Source organism: Dendrobates tinctorius, unplaced genomic scaffold (assembly GCF_039654945.1).
Source record: "Dendrobates tinctorius isolate UK_male_01 unplaced genomic scaffold, ASM3965494v1 ptg000196l, whole genome shotgun sequence".
Lineage (NCBI taxonomy): Eukaryota > Metazoa > Chordata > Amphibia > Anura > Dendrobatidae > Dendrobates > Dendrobates tinctorius.
Genome location: NW_027361863.1, coordinates 1,074,557 through 1,093,996, shown reverse-complemented (window position 1 = coordinate 1,093,996; position 19,440 = coordinate 1,074,557). Strand labels below are relative to the sequence as shown.

The 19,440-nt window shown below is 42.7% G+C and overlaps 1 protein-coding gene across 1 annotated transcript in view; it reads right to left on the bottom strand.

Moving 5' to 3' along the window:
- Positions 1-19,440, bottom strand: part of ADAM12 (ADAM metallopeptidase domain 12) — a 771,113-nt gene that overhangs the window by 258,272 nt on the left and 493,401 nt on the right. Inside the window, exons 7-8 of the mRNA XM_073552776.1 lie at positions 18,271-18,336; positions 12,464-12,535 (exon numbers count right to left, since the gene is read on the bottom strand). Coding sequence (XP_073408877.1) covers positions 12,464-12,535; positions 18,271-18,336 — 138 coding nt within the window. The remainder of the gene's footprint in view (positions 1-12,463; positions 12,536-18,270; positions 18,337-19,440) is intronic.

Sequence of the window (19,440 nt, the reverse complement as noted above, 5' to 3'; positions counted from 1 at the left end):
CATAACCAGAATACGGCACCAGAACCACTGTCAGCACATGAATACAGCACCAGAACAACAGATACTACATGAATATGTCACCATAACCAGCATACGACACCAGAACCATGGTCAGCACATGAATACAGCACCAGAACAACAGTCACTACATGAATATGTCACCATAACCAGAATACGCCACCAGAACCACTGTCAGTACATGAATACAGCACCAGAACAACAGTTACTACATGAATATGTCACGATAACCAGAATACGGCACCAGAACCACTGTCAGCACATGAATAGAGCACTAGAACAACAGTTACTACATGAATATGTCACCATAACCAGAGTACGGCACCAGAACCACTGTCAGCACATGAATACAGCACCAGAACAACAGTTACTACATGAATATGTCACCATAACCAGAATACGGCACCAGAACCATGGTCAGCACATGAATACAGCACCAGAGCAACAGTTACTACATGAATATGTCACCATAACCAGAATATGGCACCAGAACCACTGTCAGCACATGAATACAGCACCAGAACAACAGTCACTACATGAATATGTCACCATAACCAGAATACGACACCAGAACCACTGTCAGTACATGAACACATCACCAGAACAACTATCAGTTATGTGCAAGCTGTATTGGTCACATGACGGACGCAAAAACCATGAGACGTATCTCTAAATCTATAGTGGGGGTCTGCTTAGACACCTTATTTGAAACCAAATGGTTCTTGGGTCTTACAATCGTAGGGATGAACATTGTTATTTTTCCCTGGTATTGTGTAAATGATCCACAAACAATGAATGATATCTAACCTTGAAGTTGCCCTTGTTGAGTCACACTCCTAAAGTATATCACTTTTTTTTACTCTTCTGGTATTTTTGGTGAGAAAAGTAACAATCCTATTGGAAGTGGTCGTCAGAACTTGTTACCTGACCCATCGGAGGTGTTAGGAGTCCTATTTCCTTAGTCTCTGACCCATTCCATTCCTCTGGGGTTGAGAGGTGGGCAGCTCCACTAGGCTTCATCAGCCTCAGGCTCCAAAACACCTTGTCCCAGCCCTGCTTGAAATCTTTGGTTAAAACTTTGTAAACTTTGTGTTGGTCTGTTTCTTTGCTAATCCACCAGGAAATATCTTACTAAATTGGAATTTCTTTTAATTCCCTATGTGAAAAGCATGTGTCTACACTCCTGACTTGTGTCTACACTATCACTACTATGTTTTCTTTAAAATTGTTTGATTATTTTTTTACAACATAATCATTATATAAATGGAAAAGAAATCTTGTATTCTTGCAATTTTCACAATTTTACAGAGCCCCCCCTGTGCCGATTTATGACCAAAGACCACAGCTGAATGCTGATGCTGATATAGATTGGCTGAGAAGAGCTTAGAAAAATAAAAAACAGATAAAAAGAGTTTCAAACTTCATATAAGAAGGAGCTCACTGACGTATTTATTGTTAACTCATTCTGCAAGCAACACAATGTGTAGGGAACTAAAAATAGTGCAAATTTTTTAATCAAGCCCAAGTGCAAAAATGCTAGATCCCAAAATACATCTCATTAAACCCTTAACCCGGAGGCATTTTCGTTTTTGTGTTTTTGTTTTTTGCTCCCCTTCTTCCCAGAGCTATAACTTTTTTATTTTTCAGTCTAAATGGCCATGTGAGGATTTGATTTTTGTGGGACGAGTTAAACTTTTGAACAGTACCATTGGTTTTAACATATGGTTTACTGGAAAACAGGAAAAAACTTTCAAGTGCGGTGAAATTGCTAAAAAAAAGTGCAATCCCACAGTTGTTTTTTTTTCTTTTTTTTTACCATGTTCACTAAATGCCAAAACTGACCTGCTATTATGATTCTCTAGGTCATTATGAGTTCACAGACACCAAACATGTCTAGGTTCTTTTTTATTTAAGCGGTGAAAAAAAATTGCAAAATTTGTTAAAAAAAATAAAAATTTGTGCCATTTTCCAATACCTGTAGCGTCTCCATTTTATGTGATCTAGGGCTGGGTGAGGGCTTATTTTCTGCATGCTGAGCTCACATTTTTAATGATACGATCTTTTAATCGCCCGTTATTGCATTTTAATGCAATATTGCGGTGACCAAAAAAAATGTAATTCTGGCATTTTGACTTTTTTGCTCACTGCGCCGTTTAGCGATCAGGTTAATTTTTTTAGTATTGATAGATCGGGAGATTCTGAAGGCGGCAATTTAAAAAAAAATGTTTTATTTTGAATGGGGAGAATAGGGGTTGATTTAAACTTTTATTTTTTTTAATTTTTTTTAATATTTTTAAAAACATTTTCTTTTTACTTTTTGCATGCTTCAATAGTCTCCCAAGGAAGAATTCCTGTTGACTCCGAAACGCGTTGAGATTTGGATTAAAACCATCAATATTTTACCCTGATCTAGTCTGGATCGTCATTTATAAAGCAGCGCGGATGGTCTCCACGAATTTTTTCAGCCTTCAATATTCTCCTTGTGGGAGACTAGAAGCTGCACTTGTCCGACTGACTCTGCTACATACAGGCGATGATCAGGTTGCCTGTATGTAGCAGAAATGCTCACTTGCTATGAGCACCGACCACTGGAAGGCGCTCATAGCAATCTGGCTGTGACAACTATAGAGGTCTGCTGAAGACCTCTGGTTGTCATGCAACACATTGGTGGCCTGCGATCACACGACGGGGTCACCGATGGGAGGGATTTCTGGTGAGCTTGCCGGAAGCGCGAGTTAAATGCCGCTGTCAGAGATTGACAGCGGCATTAAACACGTTAACAGCCACGGACAGATTGCTATTCCACCCGCAGCTGTTGCAGGCACATGTCAGCTGTATAGATCAGCTGACATGTGCCCGGAAAGGTATGGGCTTAGCGCTGTAGCTCGCACCAAACAAGGGGAGCCCGACATCGGCGTACTATTACGCCGGATGTCGGAAAGGGGTTAAAAAAATGCCCCAGATAGTGTCCATATCCTTACATTTTTTTGCAGCATCACCATAGGGGAAATTAGGCATCACACAGAGACCAATTATATTAATGAGTTGTCTGTGTAATGCAAGACAGGACAGATCCTCCAGAGCAAGAGACCCTGTTTAATTCTGAAACAAGGACTCAAATAACTCAAAGGGAATCTGTGAGCAGTTTTTTGTTATTTAACCTGAGAGTAGAATAATATGAGCAAAGAGTCTGAGTCCAGTGATGTGTCAATTATTAGGCTGTAGTTTCAGCACAATCATTGTTTTATCAGCAGGAGATTATCAATGAAGGACTAAGTACCATGTGTCTGGTAGTCCAGCTAATCTATGTAACCCCGCCCCCACCACTGATTGGCAGTTTGCTAACATAGTGTGCACAGGAAAGGAATCTGCCAATCAGGTGTGTGGGCGGGGTTATACACAGCTCAGCATTAGAGTACTCATACATCTACAGCAGAGGAGACAGGGATTTTATCCAAACTGCACCAAGCAGCCCAGTAAGTGACAAATAGCCAGAATCAGGGTCTCTACACCTACATTATGCTGCTCCCAGACTCCATAACTGACTATTTGGTTTTTCAAAATTGGACAATCCCTTTAAGTGGCTGTGATATCACGTGAGCCATACTGTGATTGGTTCTATGGGCAACTAGTCCGGTTTTTGCATTAATTCACTTTGACAGATGAAGAAGTAGAATGAGGGTTTATTTCCAAACCTTATAATGGAACGTAAAAAAAAAATGTCCTCCTTTCAACTAGACCAAGACATATTCATCTTTTATAAATTTATTGCAATTTTTTTTTTCTACCTCTTTAATCAAAACATCTTCCATTCTTTTCCTAATTCCGGAGATGACAGCATTAACACATGCAGAATGTTACAGATGAATAATTTAGCGGAGAATATGGCGCTCCGCTCATCAGGCCGGGATGAAATTCTTTTTGGTATGATAATTATAGGCAGCCTTAAATGTTATCAGCTCTTACAGTTATTGCACTGACTTTGCTACAAAAAAAAAAAAGAAAGCGTAATGTAGCCTTGTGATAATGTTGTGAAAGAAAAGGTAACATTATTTTCATGTCTTAAAGGACTGAATTAATGAATGTCTCACCCACAGGATATTGAGCTGCACTCTCATTTGATTAAGTAGTTAGGTATTGGAGTGAGTGCTACATCAAATGTCCCCTGAAAATCTTAAGAAACATTTGAAAGAAAAAAAAAAGTAAAAAAAAAAATGAAAAAAAAATCAAACAGGCAGTTTCCCCATAGAGAAAAACAAAAGTGCGTCTCTGCAGGGCTAATTAAAAGACGTCATTGCGGGTTGAGAGCGTTACAATGTATCAGGAATAAAAATTAATATGATAAAGATAAAATGCTGCTCAAACACCACTACTGAGAACCACGGCGGTTTAATAGACGTAGCGAAATCTAGATTTGACCTTATTAGCTGCCTTAAGAGGGAATGCAGACATTTGCAAAGAATTTTCTATTTCTACAATCTATGAGAAAAGACGAATCAACTTGGAAAATAGTCTTGTTGAAAAGATTAGATGCCGTTTTGCGTATTCAGCTCCTATGCAGACTTTTGTGTCTCCGTGGACTACAAACCAAGCTTGAGTAAGGATTTATCACAGTGTTATGGATTTTATGTTTCTGGAATTTAATAAGTAATGACCATGCAAATTAGTTCTACTCCAGAAGGAAGAAACTGTCTCTCTAGTGTCATCCTGTTAGTTAAGCTCTAACACAGGGTATGGCGTCTAGAACCACAAGACAACTTTGACACAGCTGCTGAGCTCAGTGATTGGCTGCAGCGGTGGTGTGTGCTGTTGACTTGACATCACTGGCATCCAACAACTGCAATGGAAAGGACTATAAATACACTGCTCAAAAAAATAAAGGGAACACTTAAACAACAGAATATAACTCCAAGTAAGGCTGGTTTCACACTAGCGTTTGATCGCGCAGCGCATTGTGCGCTATCGGGCGCACGCGCAATGTTCCCCTATTTTTAACATGGTGATCGCAGGGTCTTGCGAATGTACGCGCTCATCAGCGTTTAGCGTGCGCTGCGCATTTTACAGGTGTGCGCCCAGACGCGCCGAACGCTACATGTTGCATTTTTTGTTCCGCCTACATACTTAAAAAAATCGCGCGTGCACGTGTGCGCTCGGTGTGCGCCCAAAAATAGCATTACAGTCTATGTGATCGCTGACGAGCGCTTGGCACCGCGCACGTCAGCGCCTTGTGCACGCACGCGCTTTGAGTAAACAGTGACTAGACACTTGTCTAAAACTCCCCCTAAACAAGCAACATTGTTTGGGAGGAGTGTAGATAAAAGAAGGTGTCTTCAGGGTCAGACAATTACTCTACAGATAGCCTTGCAGAGAGCAGACAAAAGCCCAGAAGAGCTTTTACAAGTGTGGATTCAAGCTTCAGGAGCCAAAATGTGAGTATTCTTCAACGTAATGTCTGTGTGTCCTGTACAATTTTATAATGTACTAATGTTTATTTTATTTTCATTTCAGCATGTCTTTTTCTGGATCGGTCTATTCGCCATCTCGGCAAGAACTGGCCCAAGCTGATCGTGAGGTGAGAATCTTGCTGCCTTTGGGTAAGTATAGCTGCCTCTAGAAATGTGTTTTAATTTTTTATTTCTTTACAGACATCGGACACGGGCAGTGAAGATGGAGTGCGGGAGCGGTTTGAGCGGGAGCAGTCTGAGCAGGAGGATTCAGAGCGGGAGCAGCGTAGTCAAGTCGTGGCGAGGAGATGCAATGTGAGTATATAATGAGCCTTTTTTTTCTGTCTTTATTTTCATCTTTTATCTTGCTTCTTCTCTGTTTCTTTTTCTATCTTTTTCATTCTCCAAAATTACAAACATTCTAATATATTTCTTTTTTTCTAGGTTCCACAACGGGATGACGAAGAAGTCTACATCGACAACGAGCACCTGATCCGCCTCGTTGAGGAGCGTATCCCGTTGTGGGACAGCCGTGACCAGCAGTACAAAGACACAGTGGTGACCCGGCAGCTCTGGAATGAGGTGGCCGCAGCGATGATGGATGGCTGGGACAGCGCCTCTCCAACTTCAAAAAGGGCGTTCTGTAAGTATAAAGATGCTCTGTGATACTGCATTGATTTTTTTGTCCTGATGGTGCTGGTGTTTTTTTGGCAAGATATATTCTTGCCTTAAAAACACCAATGCCATGTGGCACACTGTGATTGATTTTGGTCTTCAACTGCTGCATTTATTTATGGTCCTGATGGTGCTGGTGTTTTTTTGGCCAGATATATTCTTGCATTGAAAACACCAATGCCATGTGGCACACTGTGATTGATTTTGGTCTTCAACTGCTGCATTTATTTATGGTCCTGATGGTGCTGGTGTTTTTTTGGCCAGATATATTCTTGCCTTAAAAACACCAATGCCATGTGGCACACTGTGATTGATTTTGGTCTTCAACTGCTGCATTGATTGATGGTCCTGATGGTGCTGGTGCTTTTTTGGCAAGATATATTGTAGTGAAAAGTTCAATCTGTTGTGTGTGCTGATAATTAAGTTGCCTTAAGTGCATTTTAGAATTTTTTTTTTCCCAACAGTGAACAAAATATGCACACGTTGGCACTCGATGAAGGACCACTTCAACACTGATGTTCGTGCTGAGGGACAGGTTCGGAGTGGTTCAGCGGCAAGGCGCAGAAGAAAGTACCGCTACTGTCGAGAGTTGGCTTTCCTGAGACCGGTCCTTGCCAGCAGAGCGTAAGTATTTTTTTGTTTTGTTATTACTATGTGCTTTTCAATTCAACAGGTGATGCTTCTTGTAAATACATGATAGTAATGTTTTCCCTTTCTTTCGACAGCACTTGGAGCAGCACTCTGCAACCTGTCCCGGGAGCTGTTCTTCATCGATCGACCTCGGACCCGTCCCAGCAATCCGACAGCCAGGAAGCATCTTGCAGATCAGCAACACAGCTGGTGACCAGGAAGCTGGTTCATCAGGTGTTACCCTGTCCCAGGTCTCTGTCACTGGTTATGCGGGCACTACCCGCCAGCGGCAGAGGGCCTCGGACAGGCCTTTAGTTCATGCCCGAGTTCATGCTCTTGAGCGAGGCCTTTAAGGGCAGCATCAAGGCGCTGTCCGCCAGAATGGAAAGCGGTTTTTCCCTGATGGAACGTGGTTTTAACTACATGGAACACCGCTTCCACTCTGTCGACCAGTGCCTTGACCGTCTGGAGGCCGACCTCAACAGACCGGCGCACCATTTTTTCAGTAAAATTGAACAGGGCATGGTGGAACACCTTAGTCCTGAGCAACAGCTGAGTGTGTTACAGGCCTGCAACACTGCTTACTTGCAGGCTATGCAGCAGAATCAGTATGTTCAGCAGTCAGTGGTGTCATTTCCAACAGTTCCACCGCTGACTCGCTTTACCACACTACCGACTTCTGCTGCATACCACTGCACGGCCACCTGCATTCCCAGCGGAGCCGGACACCACTACACCACCCCAAGTCTGAGTGCTGCTGAACACTACTCCGCCACCACCACTATGTCAAGAGCTGCTCCTGTATGGAGCAACACCACCGCCAAAGCACCACCAGTTTGGAGCCAAACCACCACAGAACCTGCTTGGGCCACTGACACCACCAGTCAACACCAAAGGAGCACCGCCAGCACTCCTCAGGAACAGAGCACCGCCAGCACTCCTCAGCAACAGAGCACCGCCAGCACTCCTCAGCAACAGAGCACCGCCAGCACTCCTCAGCAACAGAGCACCGCCAGCACTCCTCAGTAGCAGAGCAGCACCAGCACTCCTCAGCAACAGAGCACCACCAGCACTCCTAAGCAACAGAGCACCGCCAGCACTCATCAGCAAAAGAGCACCACCAGCACTCCTCATCTAAGGAGCACCGGCAGCACTCCGCATCAAAGGAGCACCACCACCACTCCTCATCAAAGGAGCACCACCACCACTCCTCAGGAACAGAGCACCGCCAGCACTCCTCAGCAACAGAGCACCACCACCACTCCTCATCAAAGGAGCACCACCACCACTCCTCAGGAACAGAGCACTGCCAGCACTCCTCAGCAACAGAGCACCGCCAGCACTCCTCAGCAACAGAGCACCGCCAGCACTCCTCAGCAACAGAGCACCACCAGCACTCCTCAGCAACAAAGCACCACCAGCACTCATCAGCAAAAGAGCACCGCCAGCACTCTAAGGAGCACCGGCAGCACTCCTGATCAAAGGAGCACCACCACCACTCCTCATCAAAGGAGCACCACCTCCACTCCTCTTCGAAAGATAACCGCCACCAATTCTCCTCCTCAGAGTCCCCAAAGAACTTTGCCTGAGATCCCAGACAGGCAGCCTCCTGCTCGGAGCACCGACCCAACTTTCTCCCCTTCTAGGAGCACCGCCACTGCCACTTCCAGCTGCACCGCCACCACAGAGCAGCAAAGTGGGGATCCGCATTCCCCTTTTTACAGGGCAACGCTACAGTCCACCGTCACCAGGCGGTCAACAAAAGTAAGGCGTTCACAGGCTGCCAGTCGGTCCGGGCAGGATATTCCTGCGCCAAAGAAAAAGAAAAAAAAACTTTGTTCTTCCATCCACCCTCTCCTCCTAATGTCTCTCAACATGCCTCCTTGTCCATTCCAGAGCTCCCTTCCCTCAGTACTTTCGTCGCCCCTTCTACTAGAACCCCTTCCTCAACCTCCAGTCGTTCCTAGTCTCTCCACACACCTAAAGTATCCCAAACTTCCCCCAAACGTCATTCCTAATAAAATATATATATATTTTTTTTGTTACAAAATAAATGTGCACTTGTGCTTTCACAAAATCTGGATTGGTTACTGTGCCAACTACACACACTGCGCCGTACACACACTGCGCCGTACACTTAGCGTTTTTGCCACCAGATATCTCCATTACTGACATGTTTCTTGTGTCAGTCTTGGAGATATGTGTTGTCAACGCAACAAATCTACATGACTTGTCTTTTCCACAGCAATCTCTACATTCTTGCAATATTGCACGGTTCCCCAACTCCAGTCCTCATGGGCCACCAACAGATCATGTTGTATGGAATCTTTTTATTTCATTACAACTTGATCTGTTGGTGGACCTTGAGGACTGAAGTTGGGGAACCTTGAGTATTAGTGAATTCATGATGCACAAAACACAGCATCATAAATTCACTGATACACCTGGCTACTTGCTAAAGGTATTGGGAGTGTAAAAACAGAGAATGCACTCAGTACAGGTATCAAAACAGTTTTTTTTATTAACATACCAACAACATGCAATAAATTTTTTTTACAACATTTGCTCTTGCCATTCCACCCGTCCTGCATCTGAGTTGAAGTAGGCCGCAAATTGGTCCCTCATTTGGCCAGCTTCAACGGATGACCTGAGAGGGTGCTGTGTACATTCTGGCAAAGGATTAGGAGCAACATCATCAAGATCAAAGTTCAGGTGCTCTCGAGAAATTACAAAATCATGTAGAACAACACAGGCCTTGACCACCTCATCCACTGTTTTCAGTTTAAGATTAATAGCTGTGCCAAGAATGCGCCATCTCGATACAAGTATACCAAAAGCACACTCTACTGTTCTCCTGGCCCTGGTCAGCCTGTAATTAAAAATTCTTTTTTGTAGGTCCAAGTCCCGGATGGAGTAGGGTTTGAGGAGGTTTTGGCACATCTGGAACACTTCATCACCAACCATTACAAATGGCTGTGGCGGACCTTCGGTGTTGGGAAGAGGACGTGGCATGGGGAAATCGAAGTTGTTGCCATGCAACCTCCTGCCCATGTCCGAGTTCTTAAAAGCCTGGGAGTCATTCCCACGGCCAAATGCCCCAATGTCCACTGCAATAAACTTACAGTCTGCATCCGCAATGGCCATCAGTACAGTAGAAAAGTACTTTTTGTAGTTATAGAACTCAGAGCCAGTTCTTTTGGGCTTGATAATCCGGATGTGTTTCCCATCCACCGCTCCTAAACAGTTTGGGAAATTGCATACAGACCAGAATCTTTCGGCGATTTCCAACCACTTTGCTGCAGTGGTCATTGGCATGAATTCGGGACAAAGAACGTTCCAGAGCGCCCGGCAGATGTCGGCTACAATTCCAGACAACGTGGCGATTCCAATCCGGTACTGGAAGTGCAGTTACGAGAGGGTCTCCCCAGTAGCCAGGAATCTGTAACACAAAGAAAACAATAATTAATATTTGTGTATACGTAATTTTTTTACACACGTTTAATTAAACCCCCCCCAAAAAAAAAAAAAAATTCTGCAGCCTTTGGTTCAATACATGCCATGAAAAAATTACTGCAGCTTTTATTAATTAACGACATGGCAGAACTGTAATTCTGCAAGATTTGGAATAGTACATGTCACAACCAAGAAAAATCAGCAGCCATGGGTTTATGAAAACTACGTACCTTAACGTGACCAGGAGCCGTTCCTCAGGAGTAATCGTACGCCGGAGCTGCGTGTCCTGTCTCCGGATTACTTCTTTTACCCGACCAAGCAAATAGTGAAAGGTTTCTTGGGTCATCCGGGTATAATCCGTAAATTTCTCCGGGTTTGCCTGGAGCTCGCTGTAGAGGGTGTGGTACGCTCCACGGCTCTCCCAGAGTTCAATAATGGGATGTGTCCTCATACGTCGCTGCTGCCGTCTTCGCTGCCTCTCGCTCTCCCTCTGTTCATGGCAAGCAACGGCATAAGCCTGAGCCGTCCTCATGTCCAGATCCAAGTCAAAGTAAAAGCTCGTCCAGCGCAGATCCATGTTTATCAAGTCAAATGCAAGCAAATGTGAAGAATTCAGCTGTAAAAAGGGGCTATATAAAGAATTTCCATAAGACACGCCCACTGCTTTCCCATTGGTGGAGTGTGTTGCAAGAATTTTCCAAAGATTTTTTCTCTAGTTTATTGCCCATAAAAATTGCAAACGCATGAAAAACGCTTACAAACGCATAAAAACGCTGCGATTTTTTTGCCGTTATGTGCACAATAATGCTACAAAAAAATGCAGCGTTTACAAGCGTTTGTATGCGCTTTTCACATGCATTTCATGTGCGCTCCTAACGCAGCACAAAAAAACTCTAGTGTGAAACTAGCCTAAATCAAACTTCTGTGAAATCAAACTGTCCACTTAGGAAGCAACACTGACTGACAATCAATGTCACATGCCGTTGTGCAAATGGAATAGACAACAGATGGAAATTATTGGCAATTATCAAGACACCCTCAATAAAGGAGTGGTTCTAAAGGTGGGGACCACAACCTTCTTGCCACAGCTCACATTGATGTGCCGTCCTGGATGAGCTGCACTACCTGAGCCACTTGTGTGGGTTCTAGAGTCTGTCTCATGCTACCACGAGTGTGAAAGCACAACCAACATTCAAAAGTGACCAAAACATCAGCCAGAAAGCATTGGTACAGAGATGTGGTCTGTGGTCCCCACCTGCAGAACCACTCCTTTATTAAGGGTGTCTTGATAATTGCCAATAATTTCCATCTGTTGTCTATTCCATTTGCCCAACAGCATGTGACATTGATTGTCAAACAGTGTTGCTTCCTAAGTGGACAGTTTGATTTCACAGAAGTTTGATGTACTTGGAGTTATATTCTGCTGTTTAAGTGTTCCCTTTATTTTTTTGAGCAGTGTACATTATTTATTAGTAACTATTAGAGTATCAAAAGGGAAAAAAAATAAAACACACTAGGTCTACGCGTTTCGAGCACTAGGACGCTTAATCATGGCTATGACTAAAAGCCTTAATGGTGGATACGCATAGGCCTAGTGTGTTTTATTTTTTTCCTTTTGATTTTCTAAATATTATTTTTATAGTTCTTTCCGTTTCGGTTGCTGGATGTCTTCCTACCTAATTATTTTTACCGGGAAGGCGACAAGGGGTCCCTGTCCATGCAGTGCTCTCTTATTAGATTGATCGACACCTGGACAGGATGAGCTGTAATGGATTGAAGCAGCGTAAAATAGAAACAAATGGCAGAATCAGCTTGAAATCAGGGTTTTTGTTTTTTAAATAGGGTATTTAAATTAATTTTTCTTTTAAGAAAGTGACAGGTCCTTTTTAAAGCTCTTGGCCAGTGGTGTAATTTGAGGTTTGTGGGCTCCAATGCAAAATTTCTAACAGGGTCTCCAACTTAAATTGTCTTTAACGGTATTAATTTTCTCATACGGGCCAATAATCAGCAATAAACTAGAAAATTTCGATTCCCTGAAAGCCAGAGAGTGTGAAAATGGAGGCGGAAGCAAAAATGAAAAATGTTGCCGAATTAATATACACAAAATGATATTAGAAATGTGAAGGCATTTTTCTAAAAAAAAAAAAAAAAAGAGTAAGAGATGTTGCATCATCAGTGGAGTAAAGAGCACAATGAAAAGATCAAAACAAGATATTATTCGGGCACAACAGGATGTTACTAACCTTATCCACGTAATTGGCCATTTCCAGCAGCCGGTGTTTAACTCTGTCCACATCTTTCCCCTGTCTCTGGAACTGGAGAGAAGTCACATGTGTAAGTTGCGTAGTGCTTTATGGCGTAGGTGCATTTATACTATATCGCACAAGGAGCAGTGGCGGCAGCGCTATTCCTTTCGGTAGAATTAGAGCTTACGAGCTATCTGAATTCGACGAGGGTTTCACAGCAATTAGCTACAGCACAGATAATACAGGAATATTGCGCTATACAATAGAACCCTCCTCCACATCAAAAAAGCAAGACTGACTCAACCTTCGGGATTTTGGGAAGGTGTCGAAATATATGTAAATGGTAGTGATAAGCGAGCATACTCGTTGCTCGGGTTTTCCCCGAGCATGCTCGGGTGTCCTCCGAGTATTTTGGCGTGCTCGGAGATTTAGTTTTCATCGTCTCAGCTGCATGATTTGCGACTTGTAGACAGGCTGAATACATGTGGGGATTCCCTAACAAACAGGCATTCCTCATTACTCGCTCATTACTAGTAAATGGTCATTGTCGGAAATTGTACATCTCTCGTAGCTCAGAACCCCATTGGTTATTGTTGCTAGTCCCCATTTCCGCTTAATAATTTTAATAAGAGGCTTCTAAACTGGTTTTAGAATCCAAAATTTGTATCAATTTTTTTTCTAAAAATTCACCTACAGCTCTGTATTTCCATACTGCAACAGAATTAGAGGTAACTTGAATCTTGAAGGCCCCAATGCAAAATATCTAACTTGGCCTCCAAGTATAACGGATATTTAAAGAAGACCTGTCTCCAGGTCAGTAGTGACCAGTTTTATGCCACTGAGCAGTGTGATTTTTTTTTTTTTAAATCAAACTTATGGATCAAGAGATATTGGTAGAGACCTTAGGTATCCATGTGTAAGCAGCGGATTAATCAGCGTAACATCCAGAGTCAGCAACACAGAATGTAGATTTATTCATATCCAGGGTGAACAGCGTACAGCATGAAATGTGATCAGTCTGGTATCTGCTGTGGCTTGCAGCATGGGAGCATTACAACAACAAGAAGGGAAGAGAAGGAGGGGGCATCCTGTCTGTTTTTTTTTTTTTTTGTGTCACTGAACTTTGTTAACAATCTCACAATATGCACAATATATCAAACAGTACAGTAGTAGTAGTTGTTGCAATACATACAGATCAATGTGCATTATTCCAACACCATGGTTACGACCACTAGCAACTAGCTAACTGTCACTTTATCAGTGGACGTAACCATGGATACCTATGATCCTGCAATGACTGCACATGAGGAAAGAGACATAGCGAATCAGAAGAACTATACTACATTTCAAATTGGAAATATTTGCTATTCTTCTTATTATTATTGCACCTACTACATACTGGGATAGGATCTTGGAGAGAGAAATACCCCTTTAACTAAGAAGGACGGGGATATATATTTGATACCTCCAGGGGAAAAAATAGGAGACTATTGAAGACGACAAATTAGTCCTTACTGTAAATATGGTGCAGAATTATCCCAAATGTATCTCTAGCTGGGGAACCATTGATTACAATTTCTTTATAGGCACGCTTCCCGCCTTCCATACTTTATACAAGAGGGATTTGCATTCGGCACTATCCCATCAGGACACAGCACCTGGCAGCGAACCTCCTACGATTGTCTGCGACTTTATATTCATAAGATGTACATCACACAGAAAAATGCAATTACATTGTTGTTATACTTTTATACATTATTGATTTTTCTCTCCTGTGTGGAGAAGACAAATATGACAGGTTGATTATGTTCACTGTCTAAAAAATGCCTAAGTTGTCATTCATTGTAAGTCTAATGAGGTATCTAAATTTATCATATTACACATACGGGCCTGTAGATCACAGCGTGTTGTAGTCAAAAACCATGAAAAACAACCAGTCATATTTTGGGTAAAAGCTATGAACTCAAATAACTTTTGTAAAAGTGTTATCCAAATAGTTTTATTTTTATTTATTTATTTTTATTTAAAACCTTCATGACCAGAGGTATGTCCGTTTTTGTTTTTCGCTCCCCTTCTGCCCAGAGCCATAACTTTTTTATTTTTCTGTCAATATGGCCATGTGAGGGCTTATTTTTTTGTGGGACAAGCTGTACTTTTGAAAGAAACCATTGGCTTTACCATATGATGTATTGGAAAACAGGAAAAAAGTGTAGTTAAATTGCAAAAAAAATGTGCAATTCCACAGTTTTTTATTTATTTTTTACCATCTTCACTAAATGCTAAAACTGACCTGCCATTATGATTCTCCAGGTCATTACGAGTTCATAGACCCCAAACATGTCTAGGTTCTTTTTTATCTAAATGGTGAAAAAACCCCCACAGTTTGGTAAAAAAAAATAAGGCGCCATTGACCGAGAGCTGTAGCGTCTCCATTTTTCGTGATCTTGGGCTGGGTGACAGCTTATTTTTTGTGCACTGAGCTGATGTTTCATTGATACCATTTTGGTGTAGATACGAGCTTTTGATCACCTGTTATTCATTTTATTGCAAAAAAATCTTACGGTAATTGTGATGTTTTGAATTTTTTTCTTCTTACGCCGTGTTGGGTTAAAATTTTTTAAAAACTTTTTTTTTACTTTTTCTTGATTCAATAGTCTTCATGGGAGACTAGAAGCTGCAGTAATTTGTGTGCCTCTGCTACACACAGGCGATGATCAGATCGCCTATCTGTAGCAGAAATGCTCACTTGCTATGAGTGCCGACCACCGGGCGGTGCCCATTGAAATCCGGCAATGTCGACCATAGAGGTCTGCTTCAGACCTCTGGTTGTTGTCATGCTGACCCCTCAGTGACCCGCGATCATATGGCAGGGTCACCGATGGGCGTGATTTACAGTGCGAAACTGACAGCGGCATTTAACTAGTTAACAGCCGCAGGTGGATCGTGATTCCACCCATGGCTGTTTCAGGCACATGTCAGCTTTATATATCAGCTGACATGTGCACGGAAAGGTGCGGGCTCCGGCACATACTATTACACCTGATATCGGAAAGGGGTTATTCACACTCTATTCACATTTTATTTTTTATACTTGGACCTATTAGCCTTACACAGGCAAAAGCTTTCCCATGCTGAGGATATATTGCTTTTTCCTGTGGCGATGTACTGACATAGAACTGGAAGATCGCTGCTTTTAGGTCATGCAACATGAGAGTTAATTTTGAAAGCAGATTTGAATGTAATTTAAGGAGCCCATATTTTCCAAATTTTATTGCACAGTCTTATACAAAATTCCAGGGGCGGACATATCATCAATGCAATCCGTGCAACCGCACAAGGGCCACCTCCAAAACAAGTGGAATTGTGTTTTATCATGGGCTATTGGACTGCAAAGGGCCCATTTTCTGCTCTTTCACCGGGGCCCACTCCTGTCTCTATCCACCAATGGAAAATTCAACATGTCAAAATGCTGCGGGCGTATATTTATGCTGATGTCGGACTCCCCCTCCCTTCCTTTGATGTGGGCTCTGGTGGTGAGCCCACATCTTTCCCGGGACATGTCAACTGTTTTGAACAGCTGACATGTGTCCGCAACAGCCGCGGGTGGAGTCGTGATCCACTCACGGCTATTAACTATTTAAATGCCTCTGTCAAATACTGAGAGCAACATATAAATTGCGCTTCCGGCAATCGCACCAGAAATATGCACATTGGAGACCTGCGTCACATGAAAGCGGGTCACCAGTGTGTCGGCATGACCTGTGTGTCCTGGAGACCTATGGTTGTCAGTGCCTGATTGCTGTGAGTGGTCGGCGATCACAGCAATTTAGCAATTCTACTACATAGAGACGATCTGATCATCGCCTGTATGTAGCAGAGCCAATTGGGTTATGGCAGTTCTTAGTCTCCTATGGAGACTATTGAAGCATGGCAAAAGTAAAAGAAAAGGTTTTTAAAAATATAAAAAAATAAATAAAATAAATAAATAAAAGTTTAAATCACCCCCCTTTCACCCACATACACATATTAGGTATCGCCACGTTCAGAATCGCTCAATCTTTCAATTTAGAAAAGGATTAACCTGATCGCTAAACGGCGTAGCGAGATAAAAGTCAAAACGCCAGAATTACGTTGTTTTGGTCGCCGCGACATTGCATTAAAATGCAATAATGGGCGATCAAAAGGTCATATCTGCACCAAAATGGTATCATTAAAAACATCAGCGCAGCATGACAAAATAAGCCCTCACCCAACCTGAGATCACGATAAATGAAAACGCTACGCGTCTCAGAAAATGGTGCAAATTTTTTTTTGGGGGGGCAAAGTTTGGAATTTTTTTGCACCACTAAAATAAAAAAGAACCTAGATATGTTTGGTGTTTATGAACTCATAATGACCTGGATAATCATAATGGCAGGTCAGTTTTAGCATTTAGTGAATCTAGAAAAAAGCTAAACAAAAAACCAGTGTGGGATTGCACTTTTTTTTGCAATTTCACCGCACTTGGAATTTTTTCCCCGTTTTCTAGCACACAACATGGTAAACCCAATGGTGTCCTTCAAAAGTACAACTTGTCCGGCAAAAAACAAGCCCTCACATGGCCATATTGACAGAAAAATAAAAAAGATATGGCTCTGGGAAGGAGGGGAGCGAAAAACGAAAATACAAAACCGAAAAAAGCTCCGGGGGGGTTAAGGGGTTAAAACAATATTGCAAGATATCCCCAACCTTCCATAGCCAGAATTGACACTTAGTCCGGGATCACACATGCGAGGAATACGGACGAGTCTTGCATGTTAATACCCGGGACTGCCACCGGCACTCGGATTGGAGCGTGAGGCCGCATAGCAATACATGGAGCCGCACACTCCGCTCCCGAGTGCTGGCGGCAGTCTTGGGTATTAACATGTGAGACTCGGCCGTATTCCTTGCATGTGTGATCCCAGCCTTAAAGGAGTTGTCCAGGCTTGGGGCTCAAGTCTGCAGTCACTGTTGACTGCAGACTTGTAAGTCCTCACAGTGAGCACAGAGCACGCTGACAGGATTCTCTAGTGACGATGCCAGGAATGGGTGGTCTTGTAACTGCAAGTATGCAATTTGCATACGTCTGGCCACATTCCGACTATATGTGTCCAGCATCGCTCAATTCCCTTACATTGAGTGAGGCGGGACATGTCTAATCGGCACGTGACCACATGTATGCAAATCACATACTTGCGGTCACACATTAACCAACTCCAGATGTGGTCACCAGAGAATCTGGCCCGCATCTTCAACTACAAGCTCTAGTCTGGTCTTCTTCTGGTTTGTACCCGACACAGGACAGAGTTTTCAGCATCAGCATGTCATGAGTGTTGATTGTTAGGGGAGCTGGCTCACGGCTCATTTTAAAGCCAGCCCCCTTTTCTGTGTAGACATGGGAGGGGACATGCTTAGCTGTTGGAATGAGCAGTCGGCGGCCAGTCATCGTCGCACCCAGCTCTAGCCATGTGCTGACACAGGACCAGAACTTGTTGCTGAAAATTGAGGAACCTTTAAAACCTAAAGTATTATCGTAAATTGCAAAACTTACTAATTTAATTTTTGTAGTTGTTAAGTGCTAAACCCATAAGAGATCATCACTGACCATTTACTATTCCTAGTGTCTTATGGGACTTTTGGAGCTGAGATTCTGGATGTTACCGCTATTCTGCAACTATTTTGTGGCCTGGATGACACCATCTTGTTTGCAGCCATATCTGCGCCCTAGACATCGTATGCAATAGAGTAAAGAAAAAAAGCTGTCACGTGTCCTTATTTCTTACCTCGCGATTATCAGCCACGATAACAAGCTCCACATACTTGGTGATCTTCGAAGTATCTCTTTTGTGCTGCCAAAACAGATGATATGGAAGTTTAGTATGATTGTTAGAAGCCGCGGGAGGTCATTGCAAGCCAGAACAGGGCTTTCCAAGTCACTGTCTCACAATTTAGCCTTCAAAATGGATTTTCACTCATCTTCAGCTTAAAAGAGCAAAGTCTTTAGGTAGCGGGGAAGAAATAGAAGTAGGATGGAGAAAAGGCTTCATGTCCTGCTGTTATAGGAACTTTTGACAGGTTATTACTCTTGATCAAAATGGGGTAATATACTAGAATCGTGGGATGAGATTGTTCTTAGAGTAAAGGATCACTAAACCTGAAGTTTATTTTAAGCTGTATTGTTCACCTAGGTAAAACACTCCTGGGAGAGAACCTTTCAGTGTGTTCTTATATATGGAAGTACAGCTGTATAGGCGCATCGCTTCTCTTCCAATAAAAATGTTACATTTTTTTGTAGAAATCCGATGTGCCAGTTCTGAGATATTTAGTATAGAAGCCATATGCAATTCAGGCAGGAAGTGTGCTCAGGGGGCGTGTCAGTGCACTTGGACTGCTTTTTCAAAGTGCACTGACACGCCCCCTGTGCCTTTCCAGCCTGGTTTGCACATGGCTTCTACACTATATTTCTATAAAATTGGCACATTGGATCTTTATAAAAATGTTTCATTTCTTTGCCTATACAGCTGTACCACTACTTCCATATGTAAAATGTGCTCATAGGTCCCATGTTACATGATTTTGGTAGAAGGTTATAAGTAGTGTGGAGGAACAGTGTGTATTTTTATATAAATTATATGTATACATATCTTAATGATGAGATCACCAATGTGGGAGTGGGAGTGAAAGCTGAAGGTTGAAGGATAAACGTCATGTCCCACGACTTGGGAATCATAACGTATTGTATATATTGTTGTTGTTATACTGCTATGGAATTAGGTTTGCCTTTTGCAAGTTTGTCCTGTCTAACTCCCTGTAGCCCTGCTCTGATGTAAGAAACCCCTCCCTTTCCCCCCAGTTGGTGTTTGTCATCCATCTTCGTCTGACATTCATCTCTGTACATCTCTAGTTCAGAATTGTCTTTTTACCTTTTGCTGCTGTCGCAGCTACTGCGACAT